General features: G+C 52.3%; 3 protein-coding genes across 36 annotated transcripts in view; 1 reads left to right on the top strand and 2 right to left on the bottom strand.

Annotated features, from left to right (window-relative positions):
* The window catches only part of WDFY2 (WD repeat and FYVE domain containing 2), a 179,934-nt gene extending 175,020 nt beyond the window's left edge, over nucleotides 1–4,914 (top strand). For all 7 annotated transcript variants that reach the window (XM_084981697.1, XM_084981698.1, XM_021065301.2 and 4 more), the window contains 3 exons: nucleotides 654–784; nucleotides 2,869–2,977; nucleotides 4,034–4,914. In XM_084981697.1, coding sequence (XP_084837823.1) covers nucleotides 654–784; nucleotides 2,869–2,977; nucleotides 4,034–4,063 — 270 coding nt within the window. In that variant the 3' untranslated portion in view covers nucleotides 4,064–4,914. The remainder of the gene's footprint in view (nucleotides 1–653; nucleotides 785–2,868; nucleotides 2,978–4,033) is intronic.
* The window catches only part of DHRS12 (dehydrogenase/reductase 12), a 47,988-nt gene continuing 27,652 nt past the window's right edge, over nucleotides 1,507–21,842 (bottom strand). For 5 of the 28 annotated variants that reach the window (XM_084981711.1, XM_084981710.1, XM_084981702.1 and 2 more), the window contains 3 exons: nucleotides 14,918–15,003; nucleotides 13,609–13,698; nucleotides 12,061–12,846 (listed from right to left, as the gene is read on the bottom strand). In XM_084981711.1, the coding sequence (XP_084837837.1) occupies nucleotides 12,407–12,846; nucleotides 13,609–13,698; nucleotides 14,918–15,003 (616 nt within the window). In that variant the 3' untranslated portion in view covers nucleotides 12,061–12,406. Of the gene's footprint in view, nucleotides 7,255–7,672; nucleotides 9,479–9,758; nucleotides 9,966–10,066; nucleotides 11,392–12,060; nucleotides 12,847–13,608; nucleotides 13,699–14,917; nucleotides 15,004–17,422; nucleotides 17,485–21,842 lie in introns of those variants that run through there. The other 23 variants (XM_084981727.1, XM_084981725.1, XM_084981722.1 and 20 more) reach the window with 19 other exon arrangements.
* The window catches only part of CKAP2 (cytoskeleton associated protein 2), a 327,617-nt gene continuing 322,894 nt past the window's right edge, over nucleotides 17,120–21,842 (bottom strand). The window contains exon 9 of the transcript XR_014819359.1: nucleotides 17,120–17,373. The gene's annotated coding sequence lies outside the window, so the exon portion shown is untranslated. The remainder of the gene's footprint in view (nucleotides 17,374–21,842) is intronic.

Below are 21,842 nucleotides of genomic sequence, written 5' to 3'. Positions count from 1 at the left end.
TGGTCTGCCCCCAGGAAATCTAAATGTCACCTAGGTTGAGCACAGCCAAAGTGTAGACAGTGGATTGAATCGGGCTTCAGCCCAGTTCTTCCTCACCCAGCAGCATAATTTCTGGAGGTGAAACTTCCTCTGTACACCCAGCCTTAAGGTAACTCAACCGCTGGGTGATCACTGGAAAGGACCAAGCCTTGGAAGGAGGGTGTGGAACCGAGGCGCAATCACAGCAGCCCTCACTCTGAATGAAGAGTCCAAACAGGAGTTCCCTTCGCGGCTCATGGACTAGGATCCATGAGGATGCGGGTTCAATCCCTGGCCTCACTCAGTGGGTTAAGGACCCAGCTTTGCCATGAGCTGAGGCCATAGGTCACTGATGCAGCTCGGTCCCATGTTGCTGTGGCTCTGATGTAGGCCGGGAGCTGCAGCTCCAATTCAACCCATAGCCTGGGAGCCTCCATCTGCCGTGGGTGCAGACCTAAAAAGCCGAAGGGGGAAAAAAAAAAAAAAATCCAAACAGAGAAGCCCCTGGCGTGCTCCTTGGGTTTCCTGGGCGCCCTTGTTTCCGTATCCTCACCTGGGTCCCGCGGGACGCACCTGAGCCTGCGCGGCCAGGCTGAGGTGCGCAGGCGCAGTGAGCACGCTCTCTCCCCTTCCAGCACCACTGCCGGAAGTGCGGGAAGGCGGTCTGCGGCAAGTGCAGCTCCAAGCGCTCCTCCATCCCTCTGATGGGCTTCGAGTTTGAAGTGAGAGTGTGTGACAGCTGCCACGAGTCCATCACAGACGAGGAGTAAGTAACCAGCAGCCTGCACGACTGGCGCGGTTAAGGACAGGGTGGGGTCTGCAAGCTGCGCCCGACGCCACAGCCGTGGCTAACAGCGCCCTGGTTGCTGCTCGTTTGCCTGCAGACACGCGGCAGCTGGGCAAAGCCCTCCTCTCCACCAAGAGAGTGCGCGCTGAGAACTCATCTCTGTGTTGGTCTCATTCCCAGGGGTGTGTGCTTTGAAAATAGATGTTCTTGGAGCATAAAACCCTCTGTCTGCTGATTTTCTTGAGAATTGCCCAGGGTTCACTTTCTAGCCCAACTTGGTATCTTTACAGGAGTGACTCAGCCCACGGGCTCCAGAGGTTTTTATTTTTCAAAGGAAGAGCTAAGCCACTTCTCCTAAGAGGCCAGTACTATTAGTTGCCCAGCTACTCAGTCCGGGTCAGTCTTGCCCAGTAACCCAGGACCCGAGGTTACTGCACCACTGTGCTTTGTTGGGGGTAGGACAAGTCCATGTTCTTTTTTTTTCGTGTCAGCTGTTGCAAACTGCCCCTGATGTAAACAGACGGCTCTTCACCAGGTGTCCCTTGTGGTGAATTACAGCAGCATCCTGTCTGCCCAGTTCTCCCACCCGCACCCAGCCCTGAGCCGAGTATAGTAAAGTCATTTTGACTACTAGAAGGGTGTCCTTTTAAAAGCTACATGTAAATAAAAACATACATAAAATGCACCAGAGGAGGTCAGCATTTAGGAAATTCTTGGCAAATTTAATACAACAAACCATTCTCTTACAGATGATTCTAATGAAGGTGTTTTTTCATTCTTAATCATATCAAATATAAATTAAGATGCCCTTGGGGTTCCTATTGTCTCTCAGTGGAAATGAATCTGATTAGAAACCATGAGGTTTTGGGTTTGATCCCTGGCCTTGCTCAATGGGTTAAGGATCCAGTGTTGCTGTGGTGTAGGTTGCAGATGCGGCTAAGATCTGGCGTGGCTATGGCGTAGGCCAGCGGCTGTAGCTGATTCAACCCCTAGCCTGGGAACCTCCATATGCCGCAGGTGTGGCCCTCAAAAAAAAAAAAAAAAATTAAGATGCTCTTGCTTAAATAAGCATTTGTGTTCATTGGTTATTTTCTGCTCATCGTATGTGATGAAATTAATGAGCTCTCATTAGAGAGCTGCAGGAGACTTAGAGATAGTCTAGTTTAACTCTTTGTTAAAGACCCAGACCCAGAAAGTCTAAGTGACTACAAATTAAACCTAATTCTTTAATTCTAAATATTTTAAAGCAATAATTTTTACTATACTGAAAATCTGGTCTCCAGATTTGACTATAGGAAAAAAGAAAAAAGAAAACAACCATCCTCTGAGAGCCCCCTTGAGGAGTGGGAACTTGAAACAGGGTTAGAAAAGGGCTGTCTCCTCCTCCATGTCCTGGCCCCCTTTCCCACGTCGCTGCTTCTCCCGCCTCTCCTCCGTGGGAGCGTTTACACTGCCCCTAGAGCACCTAGACGGCTGACCAGCCTTCTTACTAAATGATGCACAGGTTAAAAAAATAAAAAGCCCCAAACAGTGGTATACATTATTTTACATATTAAAGTGTTAGAATGCTACAGAAAAACTAAGCCTGCAGTTAGGCCAGTGAATAGAGGAGAAAGAATGAGTTGCCCTTCGATTAGAGAGATGGTATTATCTTAGTCATTTTAACAAGCGTGTTTTTTTTTTTTTCTTTTAATGAAATAGATAAAGTTAGATTCTTTTACCAGCAAGTTCCTCTGAGATCAGACTTAGCAAAAGTTCTGGGTTTTTTTTAAGATTTGTCAAGAGCACAGGTAGAGATTCTTACAGGCTCTTATCAGAGCAACAGATTCTCCGAAAGGACTTTTGGAAACTTCGTCATCTCCTGACCATTTTGGGAATCCTTTTAGCCTTTTTTTTTTAAATCATAACATGTCACCAGGGAATAAAAGTAGCTCTGAGGAGCATTTGTAACAGTGAAGTACTTTTAGCTGATGGACTGAAAATTAGAGATTCGTGTCGCCTTGGATGGCCTTATTTACATACGACTGCCTTTGACTCCTGGAAACTCTCTTTGCTCCCCACAGACGTGCGCCCACGGCCACCTTCCATGACAGCAAACATAATATTGTGCACGTGCATTTTGATGCCACCAGAGGATGGCTACTGACTTCGGGAACTGACAAGGTTATTAAGGTAGGATGATGTCTTATTTTAGAAGCTGCCTGTCTTTGGCCCTGTGTAAATACACAGCAGCACCAAGACTATGTCAGGTCTGCTCCAAAGGCTGCCCCTGGCGGTGAGCATCTTTGAGAAGCCAGCATGTACCGGGTACTGTCACTGGCCATGCACATAAAAATAAGACATGGCTCTTGCCTAAAAGGAACAGCTCGTCTCCTGGGGACATACTCTTAAAAAGACAGTTAATAATCAGTCACATGTTCAGCAGCCATATATGGACAAGAATTATTCAAAGAGTTCAAGAGAGGGAGATGGTGCTGCTGGAGATGCCTTCAGGAGGGAAGTGGGGTTTGGGCTGAGCTTGGAATAAGCCAAGTAATAAACAAGATCTTCTCCCAGGGAGATCACTTAATGCAGAAGCTTCCCTCCAGGGCCTGAGATCTGTCCTAGTCCACGTGGACCCAGTGCCATAGCAGAGGCCCAGGGCTGAAAGGGCCTCACCTGCCTCTCTCTCTGAGCTGCAGAGAGGCACAGGCTCGCCTGGTTCATTGATGTCCACTTCCTGGGCCCTTCTGGTCCCTTCTTGGTGGCACAGCAGGATGAGGTGGTTAAAATAACCCCTTTGGACGCCACCGGATCTCTGGGACTTTGAGCGAGTTTAAAGCAAATTCTCGGAGTCTTGGTTCCTTTCTTTTTGAAAATGAGACATCTCACAGAACTGTTTGGAAAATGAGGTGAGATATAGAAAGGACACAGTACATCCTGGTACCCACTTGTTGTCTCATATATGCTACTTCCCTCTCCTTAAATGCGTCTCATCCGCCTTTATCCTCCACCAGCTGGATTAAAGTTTCCGGCTGCCACTCCCTGATTTTTAGCACTATGTTGAACTTTCCGATGGACAATATTTTATAGATTTCAAAATGTGTCTTAAAGATTTCTAAATGATGTTAGTATAGCACTTAGTTCCTGGTTAAATTAAAAAACAGACTTGAATTCAATTGTAAGGACAATTGAGCCTCAACACAATCGAATGGTGGTTCATCAGAGGTCTTCCTTCTCTTTTTACAGTTGTGGGACATGACCCCGGTCGTGTCTTGATGCCTCCCAGGCATGAGAAAGATAGTATTTACTCAAGAATCCCAATCATTACTGGAGCCGTAAAGCAGATGTGTGGATAGGAGGAGAGAAGCTGCAGAGCTGAGCTGAGTTCGCGCGTCACCTGCACACGCGGCGGTGACCGGCGAGCGGTGAGCGAGCTCTTGTGAGGGAACTCTTTCGTCTTGTTCATACGATATAAAAGAAGATATTTTTTTAGAAAATGGTTTACACAGTCTGGCTGTGCTACCTTGTTTTGAGTATCCTGAAAACTCAGTGTGGACTGTTAGAGTTTTGTAGTTTGCAGATACTTCATGTTGGTTGTTTTGTGTGTTGGAGAAATGAGGGATGGGGTCTGTTGGGGGTCTCTGGGTCGTCGTAGCATAGTTTCCATGCTTTCTTCCACTGGGCACGCATCCTGTGGTCGGCATCTTTTTCTTCTCGCCTCCGTCTGCCGGGCCCCAGAGCGAACGTCTTCGCCTTCGCAGCGTATCCGCGGTGTTTCCGTCTCCATCGAGGGGCTGGGAAAACCCTTTGTGTGCGTTTCCCAACTCACTTCTGAATCACCTGAAGAAGGATCCGTTGGTGACGTCTCGGTCATTCGTGTTCTCGTGGAATGGAAATGACCTTGTGTTTCCGCCCCGGTTTCTCTCTGTCTTTCCCGCATTTAACAAGATGCTGTGAGAAGGCCACTCCCGGCGGCAGAGCCAGACTGTCGTAGCCCAGCCCTTCACCTCGCAGTGCCTGGAGCATTTCTCAATTCAGTTGGAGCCTTCTGAGCCTTTGATGTTTTAGTTTTATTAACACAGCTCTCTGTCGCTCGTGATATTAAACACGAAACCTGTGTCCTTGGAGGATGTTGCCTTTGAGATGTGTTTTTCTGTGTGATGCCACCTCGGAACCTGAACACGCCCATCGCGGTGAGGCTGCGTCCTGCTTTATTCCTCACCACTGGTATTTTCTTCCCCTTTCAAAACTAGGTATTTAAAGATTTCTGTCTTCATGTATTTTATCAGAACACTCTGCACACTTTCATACAAACCTGTGTGATCTGAGACATGAAAGGTACCGAGTCCTCCCGCTCATGCTGTGTTTCTGTCGGGGATGAGAGAGGAGGCCGGGGGAGGCTTGAGAGAATGAACCGGCAGAACTCTCATTTTAGGGGAATCTCATCAAACTTGATAAATTGAAATATTCTTGTGTGTAGTGACAACTTGGAATATTGAAGTCCTTTTTAAACATCTTATTTTCACCTATAAAAATAGAATTTAAATTAGCAGCAGGCATGTGCTATCTGCCTGCCGTCGGAAGCACGTAGCGCGCACCGCCTCATTCAGCCCTTACCTGCCAGGAGCAGCAGGGGATCCCTGAGTCCTTCGGGCTCGGGCTCATGGGGTTAAACAAAGCCTTGCAGATGAACCGGCCAATTACGTGCCCTTCCCTGTCTGAGCCCTGCCTCTGCAGTATCTTGTTCTCTTGCAATTTGACAAATTGGGGATGGTAGTATTTGAGAACCTATGTTTTGCTTTTTCCCCTCGTGATCGTGAATGAGTTTTAACTGGGATTGGGACTGTTGGCCGTGCTTGACACCATCCCCACCACTGACCAGGTGTGCTTCCTGGGCACAGGGCTTCCTCGAAATCATTCTATTGCTGTGGCCATTGGTGTGCTCCCTGCAGCCATGGTATGCGACAACCCACGTGACCACAGTCTAAGGTGGTGTGAACACACACACACAAGCAGTGACCAGATGTCACTTAGCTGGCCCTTCCACACGCCCTTGCTTGCCGTCAGTCAAAGCCATTGTAACTAACTTGAGTCTCTTCTGCATGACTGCTCTGCGCGAGGGCTTTAAAAAGGGAATTCAGGAGTTCCCGTCGTGGCGCAGTGGTTAACGAATCAGACTAGGAACCATGAGGTTGCGGGTTCGGTCCCTGCCCTTGCTCAGTGGGTTAATGATCCGGCGTTGCCATGAGCTGTGGTGTAGGTCGCAGACGCTGCTCGGATCCCGTGTTGCTGTGGCTCTGGCATAGGCTGGTAGCTACAGCTCCGATTAGACCCCTAGCCTGGGAAACTCCATATGCCGTGGGAGTGGCCCAAGAAATGGCAAAAAGACAAAAAAAAAAAAAAAAAAAAAAAAAAAAGATAAAAAGGGAATTCAATTTAAAATATTTAAACATCTATTTTGTAGTTTACTGCTAGGACCTGGAGCCACTTACCAAGTGTATGTGATAAAAGATGCATGTGTGGGAAATAAGTAATAGAAATGAACGCTGTTTACCCTTCCTGAACTTGGGAGCTTGGCCTGTGTGCAGAGGCAAATGGTGATCAGGAGTCGTGCATCAGGCTCCCAGCAAAGCTGACAGGGACCTGGGCTGGGTTGAGATGAGCTCACACCCCAGTAGAGAAGCTGACGGTCCCTGTTGGATGACATGTGACACTGGGGTCCCTCTGGTCTGTAACCCTGCATGCCAGCCATCCCCTCCCAGCATGGCTGTACCCCGGCCCACAGAGCCACTCAGAGGTTGAAACCGCTTAACACCTCATGGGTGACAAGAGTCTCGCTCAAAATTCACAGATATGTTAAGTATCCATGGCTCTGCTCTTATCTGTGTAGATGCCTGATTGGTGAGAAGCGCTTAGCAAACCGTGTATGCTTAGAGTACTGTGAATTCTTGAGTTTGACGTTGTCTCCCCCATTTCTGTAACTCATAGCTGTGGGTTGGTGTTGGGGTGCCTTCTGAGCCCTTTATGGAGTAGATGCTTCCTTCCTCAGGAGAGAAGGCTGGCGCCGGCGCCTGGCTTTTGTACTATCTGGGTTACGGCTCTAGTTCTCGCCTCACGCGCTGGAACTGCACTTTAATGTCTTGGTCTGTTACTTCAACACACAGGTTCAGGCAAGTAGTGCCCAACACAGCGATGCTGGGAAAGCGGCAGAACCACACGCCATGCACCTGACTGTCCTTTATTCGGGAGGACAGGACCAATCACAGGCTGTCCATTTCTTCAAAGAAATGTCATTACTGGAACATTTAGCTGCCTGGGTTGTCACCACAGTACCAAAGTGGCTTTAGATGAAGTACTTGGAATCGTGTGTCTTTTTTAATGAGGTCAGTCAACCATGACATATCTCTCATTTGATTGTTTGAATTATTCAAAGAATAATCATAAAACTGGAAGGGATCTTCAGACAGCTAGGAGGTTCCAAGCACAAAACAGTGTCGTCTCACCAAGTAGTTAGACATAGCTGAGGTGTAAACAAGGGCACTCTAACAGAAGAATCTTTGCGGAACCACTGTCTCTGAACATTAACTGGTTATTGCGGGGGCGGGGTGGGGGGGAGGAGTGCAGCCTTGAGGCCGGGGGCTGTCCTCAGAGGTGACTGCAGAGCCTCCTTTGGCCCCAGCCCTGGGGTTCCGAGCACTGAGTGAGTTACTGCAGGGCTTCAGCAACTCCTTCCCACGTGCCTCCACACGGGGCACCCCAGCCGCAGCGCAGCAGTGGAAATCCCATTCCGTGAACGCATCGCAGCCTCTGGCTGCGGGCAGACCCCTAGCGAACCTCCTCGTTGCCCTTTTTATGAAAGATCACCTTTTCCTGTTTTGAGATTCATTTTTTTTCAAAAGCATAATTTATTTTTGCTTAGCATTAATCAATTTTAAAGCCTGAATTTTGCCTTTAAAGCAAAGGATGAGGTCTGAACTATATATCAGAGTTCCTGGACATGGTCATTAAATGAGATTCCTTTGTTTTTATCTTTTCATAGTAGTGTAATTGTATATAAGTGACCTTGTCCACTAAGATTTATATTTTAAAGTGAAAGAAAGCATTTTGCCAAAGCATTCTTTTTTCCTCTCCTTTTAAATAATACTAAGTTCCATTTTTCTGGAGGTGAACGTGGATATACAGTGACGTGACTGGGAGACACAGAGCTTAAGTCCATCCCGAGCACTGAGGCATCTGGATGATCTGAGGGTCTCAGTCTCGTCCAGTTTGACCCTTTGCTGAGGGTTGACCCTGGCCCTGGGGCACGAGGTCCATCCTGTGGCGTGTGGGCAGAGGCCACACGTTTCAGGGCCCGGTGCTAAATCCAGTGACCGGGTGCAGGGGGTCCTGCCCCGAGGGTGGAGCCGGGGGCCTCGCAGGGGAAAGGCCTTGGAGCTGAGGGTTAGGATGAGCAGGAGTGAGTCAGGAAGGAAATGACTTTCCAGGCTGTGGAAAGGCGTCAACAAAGGCCTGCGACCTGCATCAGCCTGGCGCGTGGGGCCCATGAGGGGCTGGCATTGCCAGTCTGTCAGGTGCGCAGCTGCGGCCCTGGGGCCTGAGCTCCGGTCACCGGGAGACGCAGCTGCCGGTGGCCACAGGCGTTTACCCAGAGCCTTGTCCGAGTCAGGTTTTCCTGCAGCTGAGGCCAGTGTCAGAGTTTGTTTCTGTGGAAATCCCTGGAACTGTCCTCTTTACGTCACGCCTGGTAACGAATCTGGGAACTTGGCGGGGGCACAGCCCCTCACGGGCGGCCGTGAGGCCGCGCAGAGGCCGTAGCTGGCCCAGCCTTGGCCCGGCTGGTGACATGCTGATTCGGTGGCTGCCTCGGCGGCCGGCTTAGCGCCTCGCCTTTGAGGAAGCGCAGCCCTTGAGCTGGGCCAGAGGAGCCCGTCCCGGCCGGCAGTGGCCCTGCCGCGCCACGCAGCGCCCGGCCTTTCGGCGAGCAAGCGGGCGCTGCCGCCCTCGTTGCCCTCCCGGCCTTGAGCCACTCTTGCAGGTCGTGGGTCACTTCAGCGCGCTGTGGTCAACGGGAGAAAGCGCGGCAGGGCCGGGCACCGGCGGGGAGGACCGTTGCTCTCCATGCAGTGACAGGGAAGGGGCTCGCAGCCCCCGCCCCCCACGGGCTCGGAACCTTCCAGTTCCAGCCGTGCCACCCGCCTGAGGGTCCTATGTCCGGACCATCCGTGGTCATTTTTAAACTTCAGCTCAACGTTACAACCACGAACTAGACACAGGGCAGCCCTTGGGGTTCTCGTTTGTAATGTGCCTTTAAGCGTTACCCATTCCAACAAGCAGCCTAGTCAGGCCTAACACAAGCGAGCAGGCGCTCAAATTAGCGCTGTCCAGCACCGGAAGGGGAGGAAGGGAATCCCTCTTTTGTGTTTCTTATGCCTGGAAATTTCGGACAGTATGTCGCCCCTTGTCTATCATCGTGGAAACTCCTTAAAAGCCTTGAGGAAGCGTCGGCCTTGGTGACCACTGTTAAGGTCCTTTCCAGGTCATGAGTCTATGATTCCATGACTGTAGTTATCGGACTGGCTGAACCGCTACCGGTGACCCGCCCTTCCACTGCCTGGACTGAGGTAAATGGGAGCACGTCCCACTGCCTTTGTCTTCTGTCACATCAAGTAAGTTGCTGCCTGTATTTCCCATCTAAAGCCCAGGAGGTTTGAAAAAGGTGGTAGAGGTGAGTCATGATACCTCTCATTAAAAACAGGTACGTCAAGGAGTTCCCGTTGTGGTTCAGCAGGTTAAGAGCCCAACTAGTATCCATGAGGATGTGGTTCAACCTCTGGTGTCACTCAGTGGGTTAAGGATCTGGCGTTGCCACAAGCGGAGGCCCAGGTCACAGATGAGGCTCGGACCTGGCATTGCTGTGGCTGTGGTGTAGGTTGGCAGCTGCAGCTCTGATTCAACCCCTAGCCTGGGAACCTCCATATGCCGCGGGTGCAGCCCTAAAAAGCAACAACAGAAAAAAAGCAAAAAAGAAACAGGTACCTCAGGGTATTCATCCTTGTGAGTCCAAAAGTGCATCTGACCTTCAGGTTGGCTGAAAGAACAGATTTAGAACCCTTGCTATTTAGGGTCCTGTCTTCTTTATTTTTCCTCCCTTGGTCCTCTAGGAAGCACGAGAGGTAAACTGTAACAAAAAAAGAGGGACATGGTGTGAAAAAATATTTATTTCACTTATACACCCTTTTTCGCACTCAAATGGACAGCCACCTCCTGTTGGCAGCATACCCAGGATGACGTATGGGCCACAGCACCTGTGGCGCTGGGAGCCCTGAACTCACATCTCCGCGTTTCACACCATCTGCCTTTTTTTCAATGTACTGTCATTTTGCAGAAGAAAATCTTTATGTGAAAAGAACAAAAACTGTTACTAACTGGACACCCGGGAAGGTGCTAGCCCCACATTCGTGCCTGCTGACCTGTCTCCACAACCGGGGACATGGACGCCCCCACCCGCGCGCCCATCAGCTTTGCGGCCGTGTCGGCACCAGGCTGTAGCTGGCGTGTTGCTTTATGGACGTCTTTCCCTTTTTGAAACGAGATTCTCCAAGGGGTCAGGCTGAGACTGTAATAAGCCCAAAGCTGGAAGCGATCTCTCAAATGTGGTTCTAGCCGCACTCTGCTGGCATCGCCATGCCTTCTGCCACTGGCATCCACCAACCAGACCGGGCAGACTCCACACTGACTTCCTGAATGTCTTTCAGTGGGAATGAGCACGGCTCTCCCACAGAGTTAAAATGTCTGTATCCGGTTCAAATGCTGCTGAATGCTGTGAATGTTTCTGAACTCTGCTCACTTTCCCACTGTGCTTCCCTCTGACCGAATCATCCGTGTACCATGACCAGTGTCAGAGACTCTCAATGCAACTTACCGCCATGGTTTAAAATAAACCTCTGTGGAAACCTTCCTGCAGCCACGGTCCCATCCTTGCTGTCGGGCTGTACGGTGCGGCCACCCGCGGCCCAGCAGCCCTGCCTTGGCGTTTGCCACGCTGGCCGACTGGACCCCAAGGCAGCCACTGCTCACCTCAGACCCTAAGCACAGCTGAGCAGTCCTTCTTATCTTTCATATAAAACTGCTTTACCTGTGGTTAATAAACTTTCCAAATGTAGAGAAAGGACTCAGGGAAATATAATAACCAGGAAAAGCCTGTGTAAAAACTCATGAGGCCCATCTCAGGGGTAAGAAGAGAAGTGGGAAGAAGTCACTGACCTGCACACTGCCCCCACCAAGCCCCCTCCCGGCCCACACCCCATCCCACACCCCATCCCTGTGCAGCCACCAGTGCAGACACGGCCCCACTGCCCCCAGTGCCCAGGCTGACCTCCCAGGCAGAGGACCAGAAACAACCCCCCCCCCAGAACCCCCTGGCCAAGAGACCCCCCCCCCGCCTGTGGTTGGGGGAAGGGGGGTCGTGGGCGCCTTCACGCGCTGGGGGGAGTCACCTTGGATGAAGCGGCCGCTGGGCTGCGCGGTGGCGGCGAGGGCCAGCCACAGCAGGTGTCCCCTGTCCCCCGGCCTGGCACGGAACCCGGCCGTCCACAGCTGCACACCTGCGGGGGGTTAGCACAGCATCCTCAAGTGGGAGACTGTTTGAATACCCAACAACTGTGAAGCAATGGAGCAGGATCAAGATCCACTTCAAAACAGCCTTCACCCAGGCCAGCCAGACTGCACCCAGCCCTGCCGCAAAGCCCCCGAGGCTCCGCCCAGCCGCCTGGGGGCAACGTGCCGCCCACCAGAGCCCAGGAGTGTGCGGGGTCCCGTGTCCCCCAGGCTCCGGGGCCAGGACTCCCAGCCAGCCTGTCCCGGGGAGCAAAACCACCTGCACCTCCCCTGTCTGTCCTATGAAATGAGGGTCACCCTGAGGCCGAGAGGGGATCGGGATCAGGCCCCGGCCCTGGGTGAGCCCGTCTCAGCCGATTCTAACCTTAACCTCCGAGGAGCCTGGCTGAGCCTTCCCTGGCCTGCTTCGCAGGGAGGAGCAAGACAGGAGGGCAGGGTTCCGCGCTCCCTCCGCCCCCCACCCCACCCCGGCGCCCCGCCCAGGCTGCAGGCTACACCCGCTTCTGCCCACAGGCCTCGGGGGCACAGCGTCTCCACACTGAGCACACTGGGAAGCAGCTGTTCTCTCGTGAGGCCAAGAAAAGAAAGCGGGAAAACAACGCTTAAGAGCAGCAATGAGGTCAGAGGATTTGAGAGAGAGGAGGGACCATCTAATCTAAGACCTTCATTTTTTTTAATTTAAAATGTTTTTCTTTTTATAGAAGTAATACTTATTGTGGAAAGATTAGGAAATACTCATCAGCAAAAAGGAGGACTCTGAATCCCTCCCTCAAACCACTCAGGGAGAACAAGCGTCTGGGAGCCCGGCCCGTGTCCGTAGACAGACCACCTGCACCCAAGAGGCCCAGGCTCCTGTGACCTGTGGACCGCAGATGGCAAAGTGCACCCTGACCCAGAGGGTGGGGCCAGGTGGTGGGCTTGCTAACACAGATCCTGCAGCACGCGGGTTGAGTGGGGGCCGGTGAGAAGCTGGCAGCTCTCCACGGCCTGATCCGTCTCCCCTCAGGGAGTGACAAGAACTGAGAAGCCACCCTCTCCCAACACCCCCGGCCTGAGTCCCTCCCCGTGTGCCTGGCTGAGGACGCCCCCTTTGCATTTACACCAGGAGGCTGCCACACGTCCCCAGATCCGCACCACAGAGGGCTGGTCTGTGCCAACTCTCCCAGCCGGGTCTCCACGGGGTGCTCTGTGGCACCAACTTACACCTTTCCACATGGGGATGTGGCTGCAGCAGACGTAAGACCGTAAGGCACGTACAGCTGGGGGAGCTGCTGTTTCATGGCCCAGTGAAGACAGTTTTCCTTCCCAGTAGACACTCATCCACAGCAGGGGTTTCAGGGCCGAGCAGATTTCCCGCACAGGAGTCCCGTGGTTTATTAACGCAGGCGCCGAGCCCCGGTGCTGCGATGAGCAACCTCGATTTCCACATCTCCCATTAGTTCCTGGAATGAATTTCAAGGATGTATATACACATTAAGGCTTCTGCCAAACCGGCTTCCCAGATGCCCAGCTGGGGCATCCTAGCCCCTCCGTGCCTCAGTTCCCCATCTGTAAATGGGCGTGATAACAGTGCCCACCGCAGCATGGGGACCGCTGGTGTCCAGACAGCACTGAGAGCAGCTGTGGGCACTCAGGGGTCCTGGGGCTGCTGCTGTGGCAGCTGTTTTCAGTTCCCTTATTGAGGGAGGAGGAAAGAGCTTCAGAACCCAAGTGACCTGCCTGAGGTCAAGTTGGCAGGGACAGGGAGCTCTGCTCTCCTTCCCTGCTCTTCCAACAGCTTCCAGAGAATTCCACTTGTCTCTGTAGTGATCTTTACCTCTGTGCATTTGCTCTTTCCAGAAACCCAGGGAGTGGTGCGGTGGGCTGGCCCATCCCAGGTCCCCAGCATCTCCTGGGGACTTCCCTGGGCCCCTGTTCATTCCTCTTCAGCTCCCTCTCACCCAAGGGAAGGGCCTCAGCCACACCCTACCCGCGCTGGCTGCCCCCACCCTCAGCCACGCATCCCGCCAACAAAAGCTCTGCCTGCCCACGAGGACCAGGCTTCTCCCTCTCCAGTCGCAGCTTGCCCCTCTCAGGTGGAAATGAGGCAATCCTAGTCACCTTATGTCACTGGTTTTAGGTCATTCCTGGGGAGAGTCAGTCCTGCGGCTGCCCAGATATTTTTAGATGAAATGTGGGCAGGGAAATTAAAGCCGACGACCTACCTGGGGTGTCGATGCAGCTGGGATGCATGCAGGAGAAGCGGATGGCAGGTGTGCTTGGGCCCACAGCTTGGTCAGAACCACCTGCTGCCGCTGGACCGGGTGAGGATGAACAAATGAGAGCAAGGCCAGGTGGGGGCGTGCACCGCCAAGCCCCCCAAAGTCTGACTTCACCTTCCTCTAGATTCAGCTCTTTACCCAACAAGCTCTGGCTACAACCCAGGGCGGCGTCCCACCCCCTCCCTCGGAGATGCAGACGGAGCACCCGAACCTAGGGAACAGCCCCTGCATGCTGCCTGGGGGCTCCCCTCCCCTCCTCCCCCCACAGCCTCCTCCTTCCCAGCTGTCTGCGTGACTATCCGTCGCCCCCCTCCCTGTGTACCCCGGCCCCTCGCACAGGCGGGCACTAAGCTGCTGTCCGCTGACATGTGGAGAAACTCCTGCCCCAGAGGGTAGGAATCATCCTGGAGATTCCTAATCATTCTGTCGCAAATTTAAAAAGAAATCATTAAATGTCCACTTACGCCTCAGGTGTGCCGAGGCTACAGCCACCCCCCAAAGCACCTGATGAGGTTTTGCAATGAACTCCACCCAGTCCTCATTTATGGACTGAGCTCCCACGGCCCCTGGAAACACGTGGGAACTCGTGAAGAAGTATGGTTCCTTCAAATGTCAGGATTTTGAGTCTTGAGGAGTAACCCACCAGGATTTAGTCTGAGGGTTAATGAGCAAAAGCAGGGCAGTGCGAGGGGGCACCCCAGACGGGGTCTCCTTCAGAGGCTGAGCACACCAACAAGAGGGGAGGCTGCTGGGCGCTGGCAGCTTCACCAACGACACGAGACCCCGACCAGGTGAATTTAAGGGCAAGATCTGTCAATGTGGGAGGCACAGAGCCGGCCTGGAAAACCAGCTGTGACAAGCGGAGGGGCAGCAGTGTGACTACACTTTCTGCTAAGATCAGGCGTGAGATGCGGACCCCTGCCCTTTCATTTCAGAATTCAGGGCACATGCCCCTCAAAGGGAGCTTGGAAACTCTGTTTTTCCAGTGGCATCTGTCTGGCCAGTGAGTGGGGGCTGCCGAGGGGGAGAAGAATTGCTTCCCAGGTCCGTGTTCCCTCGGAGCAATGCAGGGTAAGGAACCTCTGCTGGCTTTGGGGGTCCCCCACCCCACCCCACCTGAGCAGAGCTGACTGAAGAGCACTGTCTCTCTGCGGGGACCATGCAGATGCCGCTGTGAATTACTGAGATCCCAATTACCGCGTAGCCCAGAATAAGCCCTCCTTGGCAAAGCACCCACATGACCCTCACTCACCTTGTTTTGTGCATAGACCATGGTGCCATCGAATGCTGTCCTTTCCGACTGCAGGTCGTTGGTCTTCAGTTTCTGAACCAACAGTCCTCGGGAGGAGACAGTGATATGCAATAAATATCATGGAGATTTGTACAGAAAAGTCTGTAATACCCTCCCATTCCTCTTCCCTGTCAAGCAGTGTATTGGTTTCTTGTTGCTATTGCAACAAATGACCGCAAATTTAGTGGCTTATAAAGTCGCAGCCAAATTCTGCCGCAGCTCTGGAAGACAGAGTCTGAAATAGGCCCTATGGGGCTAAAATCAAGGTGCCAGCAGACCTGCGTTCTGTCACCGAGCAGCACCCATGAGCCAGCCACCCCCGCCGCCACCCCTTGCATCCCTCACCTGCCTTTTTTTTTTTTTTTTTTTTTGCTATTTCTTGGGCCGCTCCCGCGGCATATGGAGGTTCCCAAGCTAGGGGTCAAATCGGAGCCGTAACCACTGGCCTACACCAGAGCCACAGAGACGAAGGATCCAAGACGCATCTGTGACCTACACCACAGCTCACAGCAACGCCGGATCCTTAACCCACTGAGCAAGGGCAGGGACCGAACCCGCAACCTCATGGTTCCTACCCTAGTCGGATTTGTTAACCACTGTGCCACCACAGGAACTCCCCTCACCTGCCTTTTTATCTATAGAAACACTTTGGTCAAAGAACCAATGTAGTCTGAGACGTGAGAAAAAACAGAGAAAAAGGAAAATAGTCAAGCATGACAGAATAATAATAGTTTGGCCATCCAACCAAGTCAAGGGCCTTGAGTTAGTTCTTCTTCAAGGATTAGAGATAGTATTCTGAGCCATGTCCTTGGAGCTGTTTTGCAGACGCCAAAGCCCCCACCGGGTGGAAGAAGTTAACTGTGTGCTGCCCACAAGCATGCAGACCCCAGACCGGCTGGAACCAGAAGGTGGATGACACTCACTCCCAGTGACCTCACCACCCACCAGTCAGGAAGAGGTCCAACGAGCTGATCACACCCTGCTTCTCATTGCCCCCTCCAAGGGGGCACAGTCCTTGAGGCACTAGCCTGCTGTGTTCCCCTCTTTGCCTGGCAATGAAAGCTACTTTTTCAGTTTCCTGAAGGGGGAAAAAAAGGCAGGTGGAGGACATTGGGGGGGGGCACTCTGGGAAGGCCTCACAGGTCCTGCTTGGTTACAGCGCCTTCTGGCACTTTTGGCAGGAATCCATTCCCTGCCTTCTCCAGTTTCTAGAGGTCACCTGCATGCCTTGGTCTGTGGCTGCACTGCTCCGACCACCTCTGCTTCCATCGTCCCCTCTCCTTCTCTGGCCCCGGTCCTCTTCTTAGGGCCCTTGCCACGCCCCTGGGCCCCCTGGATAATCTGCAATACCCTCCCCCATCGCAATGCCCTTAATCACACCTGCAGAGGCTCCTGTTGCCACATCAAGGTGACATATTTCCAGGTGCCGGGAATTAGGACCTGCACCTCTGGGGCGAGGAAAGTCGTCATTGCGCCCACCACAGCAGAGAGAAGGGGGCCTACATCAACTGCCGTCTTCCCGATCTCTGATTCCAGCCCATCAGCCCTAACTCCATTAGGCTGGCTCCTCCCTCTTGAGTGGCGTGTTCTCCAGAAGTTTGCCCTCCTACCCCGCCTCTCACAGCTGCCCTGCTCTACGGAAGCCCCCTTTCCCAGGGCTCTGCCAGCTCTCAGATGACATAGGAGAAGAGCCTTCAGTAAGGGCTGGGGTCTTACACACGGCTCTCTGCACGGCTCTGCCTCCCTTTTCACAGGGAAGTCATGGGCCACGTGTGGGTCGCAGCCACCCAGCTGTGACAAGGAGCAGGAACAGGGGAGGTGGGGGCACAGGGAGCAGGGGAGGCAGGATACACAGCCAGCTCCCAGAAAGCCTCTGCTGCTGGGACAAGCATGCAGGGACCCCCAGGGTGTCCTCGGGACAGAGCCCCAGGCTCACCTGCACCTTGACCTGGATCCCTCCCCACGGCGTCAGCTCCTTTCCAGACCCACCTGGACGCTGTCCAGGCTGGTGCACTGCTGCTGGATCTCAGGTTAGCAAACGAAAGGTCCCCGTAGACAGAGTTCTACTCTCCCTGTGGATGGGGACAGTGCCCCCGCCCCTGCCCCAGGACAGTTGGGGCAGCAAAGGCAGGACCACAGATTTCCAATCAGGAACAAAATCCTTTTTTTTTTTTTTTTTTTGTCTTTTTAGGGCTGCACCTGCGGCATATGGAGATTCCCAGGCTAGGGGTCGAATTGGAGCGGTAGCCGCCAGCCTACGCCAGAGACACAGCAACAGTGGATCCAAGCCACATCTGCGACCTACACCACAGCTCATGGCAATGCCGGATCCTTAACCCGCTGAGCAAGGCCAGGGATGGAACCCGCAACCTCATGGTTCCTAGTCGGGTTCGTTAACCACTGCGCCACGACGGGAACTCCGGGAACAAAGTCCTTCACTTAAAAACATCCATAAAGTCAACTCACCACTCTGGGGTCGTGCTCTTTCTCCAAGCCGGGGATCAGGGCAGTTGTGAGAACACACACACCTGAGGAGGCACAGAGCACTCATGAGCGGGCGAGGGGCGAGGGGCTCTGCGGTGCCCGGGCCCCGCCTCTAGGTGGCCCTCGGGTGGCAGTGAGGAGTCTGTGCGTGGGAAATAGGACTAGGAAACATGAAATGCGGCAACACTCCTTACGCCTCCTGGGGATTGAGTAAATCACTTGCTGCCTTGGCGGGCACTTCTGAATGGTGTGACCTCGAAGATTTTTACAATGAGCATATAATTTTATCATTACTTCTGCAATCAGAAATTATACATCTAACATTTTTAATGAAATGAAATAAATGTTGTTAGTGTATTTGACATGGAAAGATATTCACAGAATATGGAATGAGAAGTCACCAAACAGCAGGAAAAACAATTGCATTTTTGTGAGGAAAGTTGTGTCAAAATGGAGAAAGTATCTGCAAAGGTGCAGTTTTGGTGCATTGAAATGTGAATCTTTCCTCTGAGGGGGCAGTTGTTATTTCTGTGTTCTTATGCTTATCTGTATTGTTCGTTACAAAGCCAGTACCTTGTGTTGAAGTGTGGAGGGGGCAGTTTCAGTGAAAGCTCTGGGCTCTTTTCTGGGCCACTCGTCAGAGTTTCTGCCCGACCAGCTCTGCCCACCACCTGCCGCCCACCCTGCCTGAGCAGCCTGGCCTCAGAAAGGGTGCTGAGGGGAGCCTGGAGCCTGGATTTGAGTCCCAGTTGGCACCTACGAATGGTGGGGCTCTAAGTCCGTCAACAAAGCATTCCCACTTTGGTTTTTAGCGAAAGGGAGGCAACGGCTGGCCAGCCCACCTCTTAGGATCGGAGGGTTTCGTGGTGAAATGAAAATGTATGTGAGGACTGGAAAGTTCTCTGTGCGTGCTGGCTGTTGCCATTTTATTTCTCTATAAGTATTATCATTGCTATCATGTGAGATTGTGTTGTGGGGGCAGTCGTAGTTGTCCACATCCCAACTCATCCCTGGATGGGCCTGCCTCATCTGTATGAGTTTTGTTTTGGCCGCACCTGGGGCCGTGGATGTTTCTAGACCAGGGCCTGAACAGGCGCCTCAGCAGCGACCCGAGCCACTGTAGTGACACCACCAGATCCTTCACAAGGGAACTCCAGTATTTGTAGATTTTTAAAGTCTGGTGAAACTGGGTCTCTGACAGCTGTTGCCTCTGTGCAGTGACCCTAAACCCCTTCTTTGCATTCACCCCTGGTGACCTTCTCTGTGATTTAATTTGCGAGTAGAAAGGACTTCTGCCCAAAGCTATCAGCCCCATCAGCTCGCTATGACGGGTTGTCATAAACGACTCCTCTGCGTAAAGGACACGAAAGCTGGACACACGTTCCACGCCGCAGGCCTGCACCCCGTCCTCTGAGAGGCCTAAGGCCGGGAGGGAAGCCGAGGGCTGGACGTGCTCGCCCCGCTGGTCGGCCCATCTCCTCCTCTCCAGGGAGGGTGCGAGCTGGGGTAGCCCCCCGCCCCTCTCCTCCTACCCAGGAAATGGTTCCGTGTTTTACTTTCTGCGTTACCCTCTTGGAGAAAATACCTGCATCAACTTAGACACTAACAGAGTCACCTGCAGGAAGATCCGCCAGCTTATTCATTTCCACCAAACGCTCTCCCCCAGAGGACGCGACCAGGTGGCAGGTGCTTTGTAAAAACTCCTGGAGAAACACTAGTTTTCAGCGACAGGCCTTCCAGGGCCTTTTCTGTCTTTAAAAAATCTCCCTCATTCAAGTCCACGAAACAGGCCCCTCCCCAGCCTGCCCCCCGCCCCCACCCCGCGCGCGCAGATCTGAGCCATCGTGCCCTGCCACACGCGTTTTTGCCTCCCAGGTCTCTAGCTTTATCATTTCAGAGCACATATGTCACTTCACACGCAGCAAGTCTTTCTCCTCCTAAGATGGAGATGAAGCCTCTCTCTTTCCACCACAGTGATTTATATTCCTCCAGCCTCCCAGCCGGCTTGCTGAGGCCCTGCCTGTGTACACGCAGCATCTTTTCAGGCCAGCAAAGAGAAACACAAGAAAAATCTGCTAAAATAATAACATTAAAATACATAAGTAATATGTATGTGTGTATTTTTTTTTTAATTAAAAGGATTGGAATGAAGAGAATCCCAAAGAGGTTCAGTAATTTATCCAAGTTCCCAGCAAGTCCATGGAGAGTGGAAAATAGATGGCATATTCTTCTCTTAAATCATTAAAAAATTCTTCTCTTAAATCATTAAGCCGCAGGGTCCCCACCGACTCTGGTGCCAAGGGAGCAGGCATGAATCCCACTGTCTGCCAGTCACTGTTCTCCTAAAGATGAGCTTGGCGCCAAGAGCCCCTTGATCACAGATCCCACCTCAGGCTGCTGTTAACAAGGGCACCAGTGCCACTCTCCTGCCCCACAGCCATTTAACAGTCCAGGCTTCCAACCAAATTAAGCGGAAGACTCCTGGGCCTGGCACGTAGACGTCAGGAGATGGGCTCCATCCCTCCCCGTAGGGGTGGGCCCTGCATCCTGTTGACAACGGCTCGGGCCAGGCACTGTGTTTGAGCCACGTGGCCTCGACCCAATGGGCGGAGCATACTGAGTTGGGAGTGACGCCTGACCCAGGCTGTACCAATCGAATCCTCTTCCCTCCCAGAGTGTAGACACGGGACCCTTGATTCAGCGGCTGGCTGCCACGTTTGGCCTGTGTGCATGGCAAAGCAGCCAGAGTCGGCCTGCAGAGATGGGGAGAGCTGGGGTGGGAATCTGTGGACACTGATCCCAGAGAAACAAGAAAAATTCACCCCACTTCCTCACCCTCTGCTGTCCTGTCCCTGGGCTCCCAAAGCCCAGCTGTGCCTCTGCCGCTGAGTTCGATGAAGGCTGCCCTTGTCTGCCCCCCTATAAATCAAGCTGACTGGCTTGAGTGGGTTTCTGTTCCTTGTAACCAAATAATCCATAAGACCCTGCCTTGCCTCAGCTAGAAAGCCCACCAGTTCTTCTGTGCTCATCAGCTAATAAGAATGTTGCTGGTGGAGTTCCTGTTGTGGCTCAGTGGCAACGAACCTGACTAGTATCCATGAGGATGCGGGTTCAATCCCTGGCCTTGCTCACTGGGTTAAGGATCTGGTGTTGCCGTGAGCTGTGACGTAGGTTGCAGACACAACTCAGATCTGATATTGCTGTGGCTGTGGTGTAGGCTGGCAGCTACAGCTCTGATTTGATCCCTAGCCTGGGAACTTCCACATGCTGCAGGTGCAGCCCTAAAACACACACACACATACACACAGAATATCTCTGGAAAGGTGCAGACAGGGCACTGCTGGATGGAGGTGGCTAATGCGTGCTATAGGTCCTTCGTATCTTAGTGTGAACCAGTTCAATAACTTCTGTTCCCCCAGGACTAAGATCAGGGACATTTGGGGGACTCAAGAGATTTGATGAGAAGAGAAAAGCAAGAAGCTATTTTAGAGTCTGGGCTCCCGGAGGAAGGCAGGGCTGGGTGCAGGGAAGACAACTTCAGCCACTGAATAACATGCCCAAGGTGAGTCCTGCTCCCAGTAATAAGGAAAATAATTCATTATCATTATGACTCATTACTATTTTTAATTTACACAATGCCTTCCTTCCCAGGAACTCATTATGTCGATGCAGGTTCATTATGAGAAGGCGATTTGGGAGTGGAATTTATGTTAGACATAGTCTTCTAAATATGGCAACAAGGGCTTTATGACATGGGTACACGACTTGAAGCAACTCTCCCTATAAGCTAATTGGGAAGGGATGTTAAACTGTGTCGAGCCGGGTGATGGTGAAGGAGAGACGCAGAGGGCTCATCAAGCATCACTGAGACCACGTTTCCCTCCAAATACTAAATTCACGTGCTCCTGAAATCATACTGTATCATGGATATGCTCTATTTTACCAGCATTACAGTTATTATTCGATGAGAAAGATAAACTGCAGGGTTTACAGGAGGACTAGAGTTCCCTTTTTTTTTTTTTTGGCTGCACCTGCAGCAGGTGGAAGTTGCTGGGAGGATCAAACCTGCGCCACAGCAGTGACAATACTGAATCCTTAACCACAAGGCCACTGGGGAACTCTTGATTGGAGTTTCGACTAGGAAACCTTTGAGACTAGCTTGAATGAAAGTGGCTTTCGTTCCTCCCCGGTGGCTACGTGCTTCCACCAACTGTACTTTCGGCAGGAGAAAATCACCATCCTTTTACCCCTGGGAAGTTACTGGTGTGGATTTTAAAGGACCAGACAGCTGCATGGTGAACCACTGGGTATTTCTCCACTGGGACAGGAACACAAATGTCCTATAGCGAGCCCAGGAGACTCACGCATTGACTTTATACACAACAGAAAGACCATTGCACAG

Source organism: Sus scrofa, chromosome 11 (assembly GCF_054392235.1).
Source record: "Sus scrofa isolate SSC_HxYL_T2T_F1_AM1 chromosome 11, Sscrofa_HxYL_maternal_Yorkshire_Landrace_v2.0, whole genome shotgun sequence".
NCBI classification, from domain to species: domain Eukaryota; kingdom Metazoa; phylum Chordata; class Mammalia; order Artiodactyla; family Suidae; genus Sus; species Sus scrofa.
The sequence above is the reverse complement of the archived record's forward strand: the minus strand, read 5'-3'. Positions and strand labels throughout refer to the sequence as shown.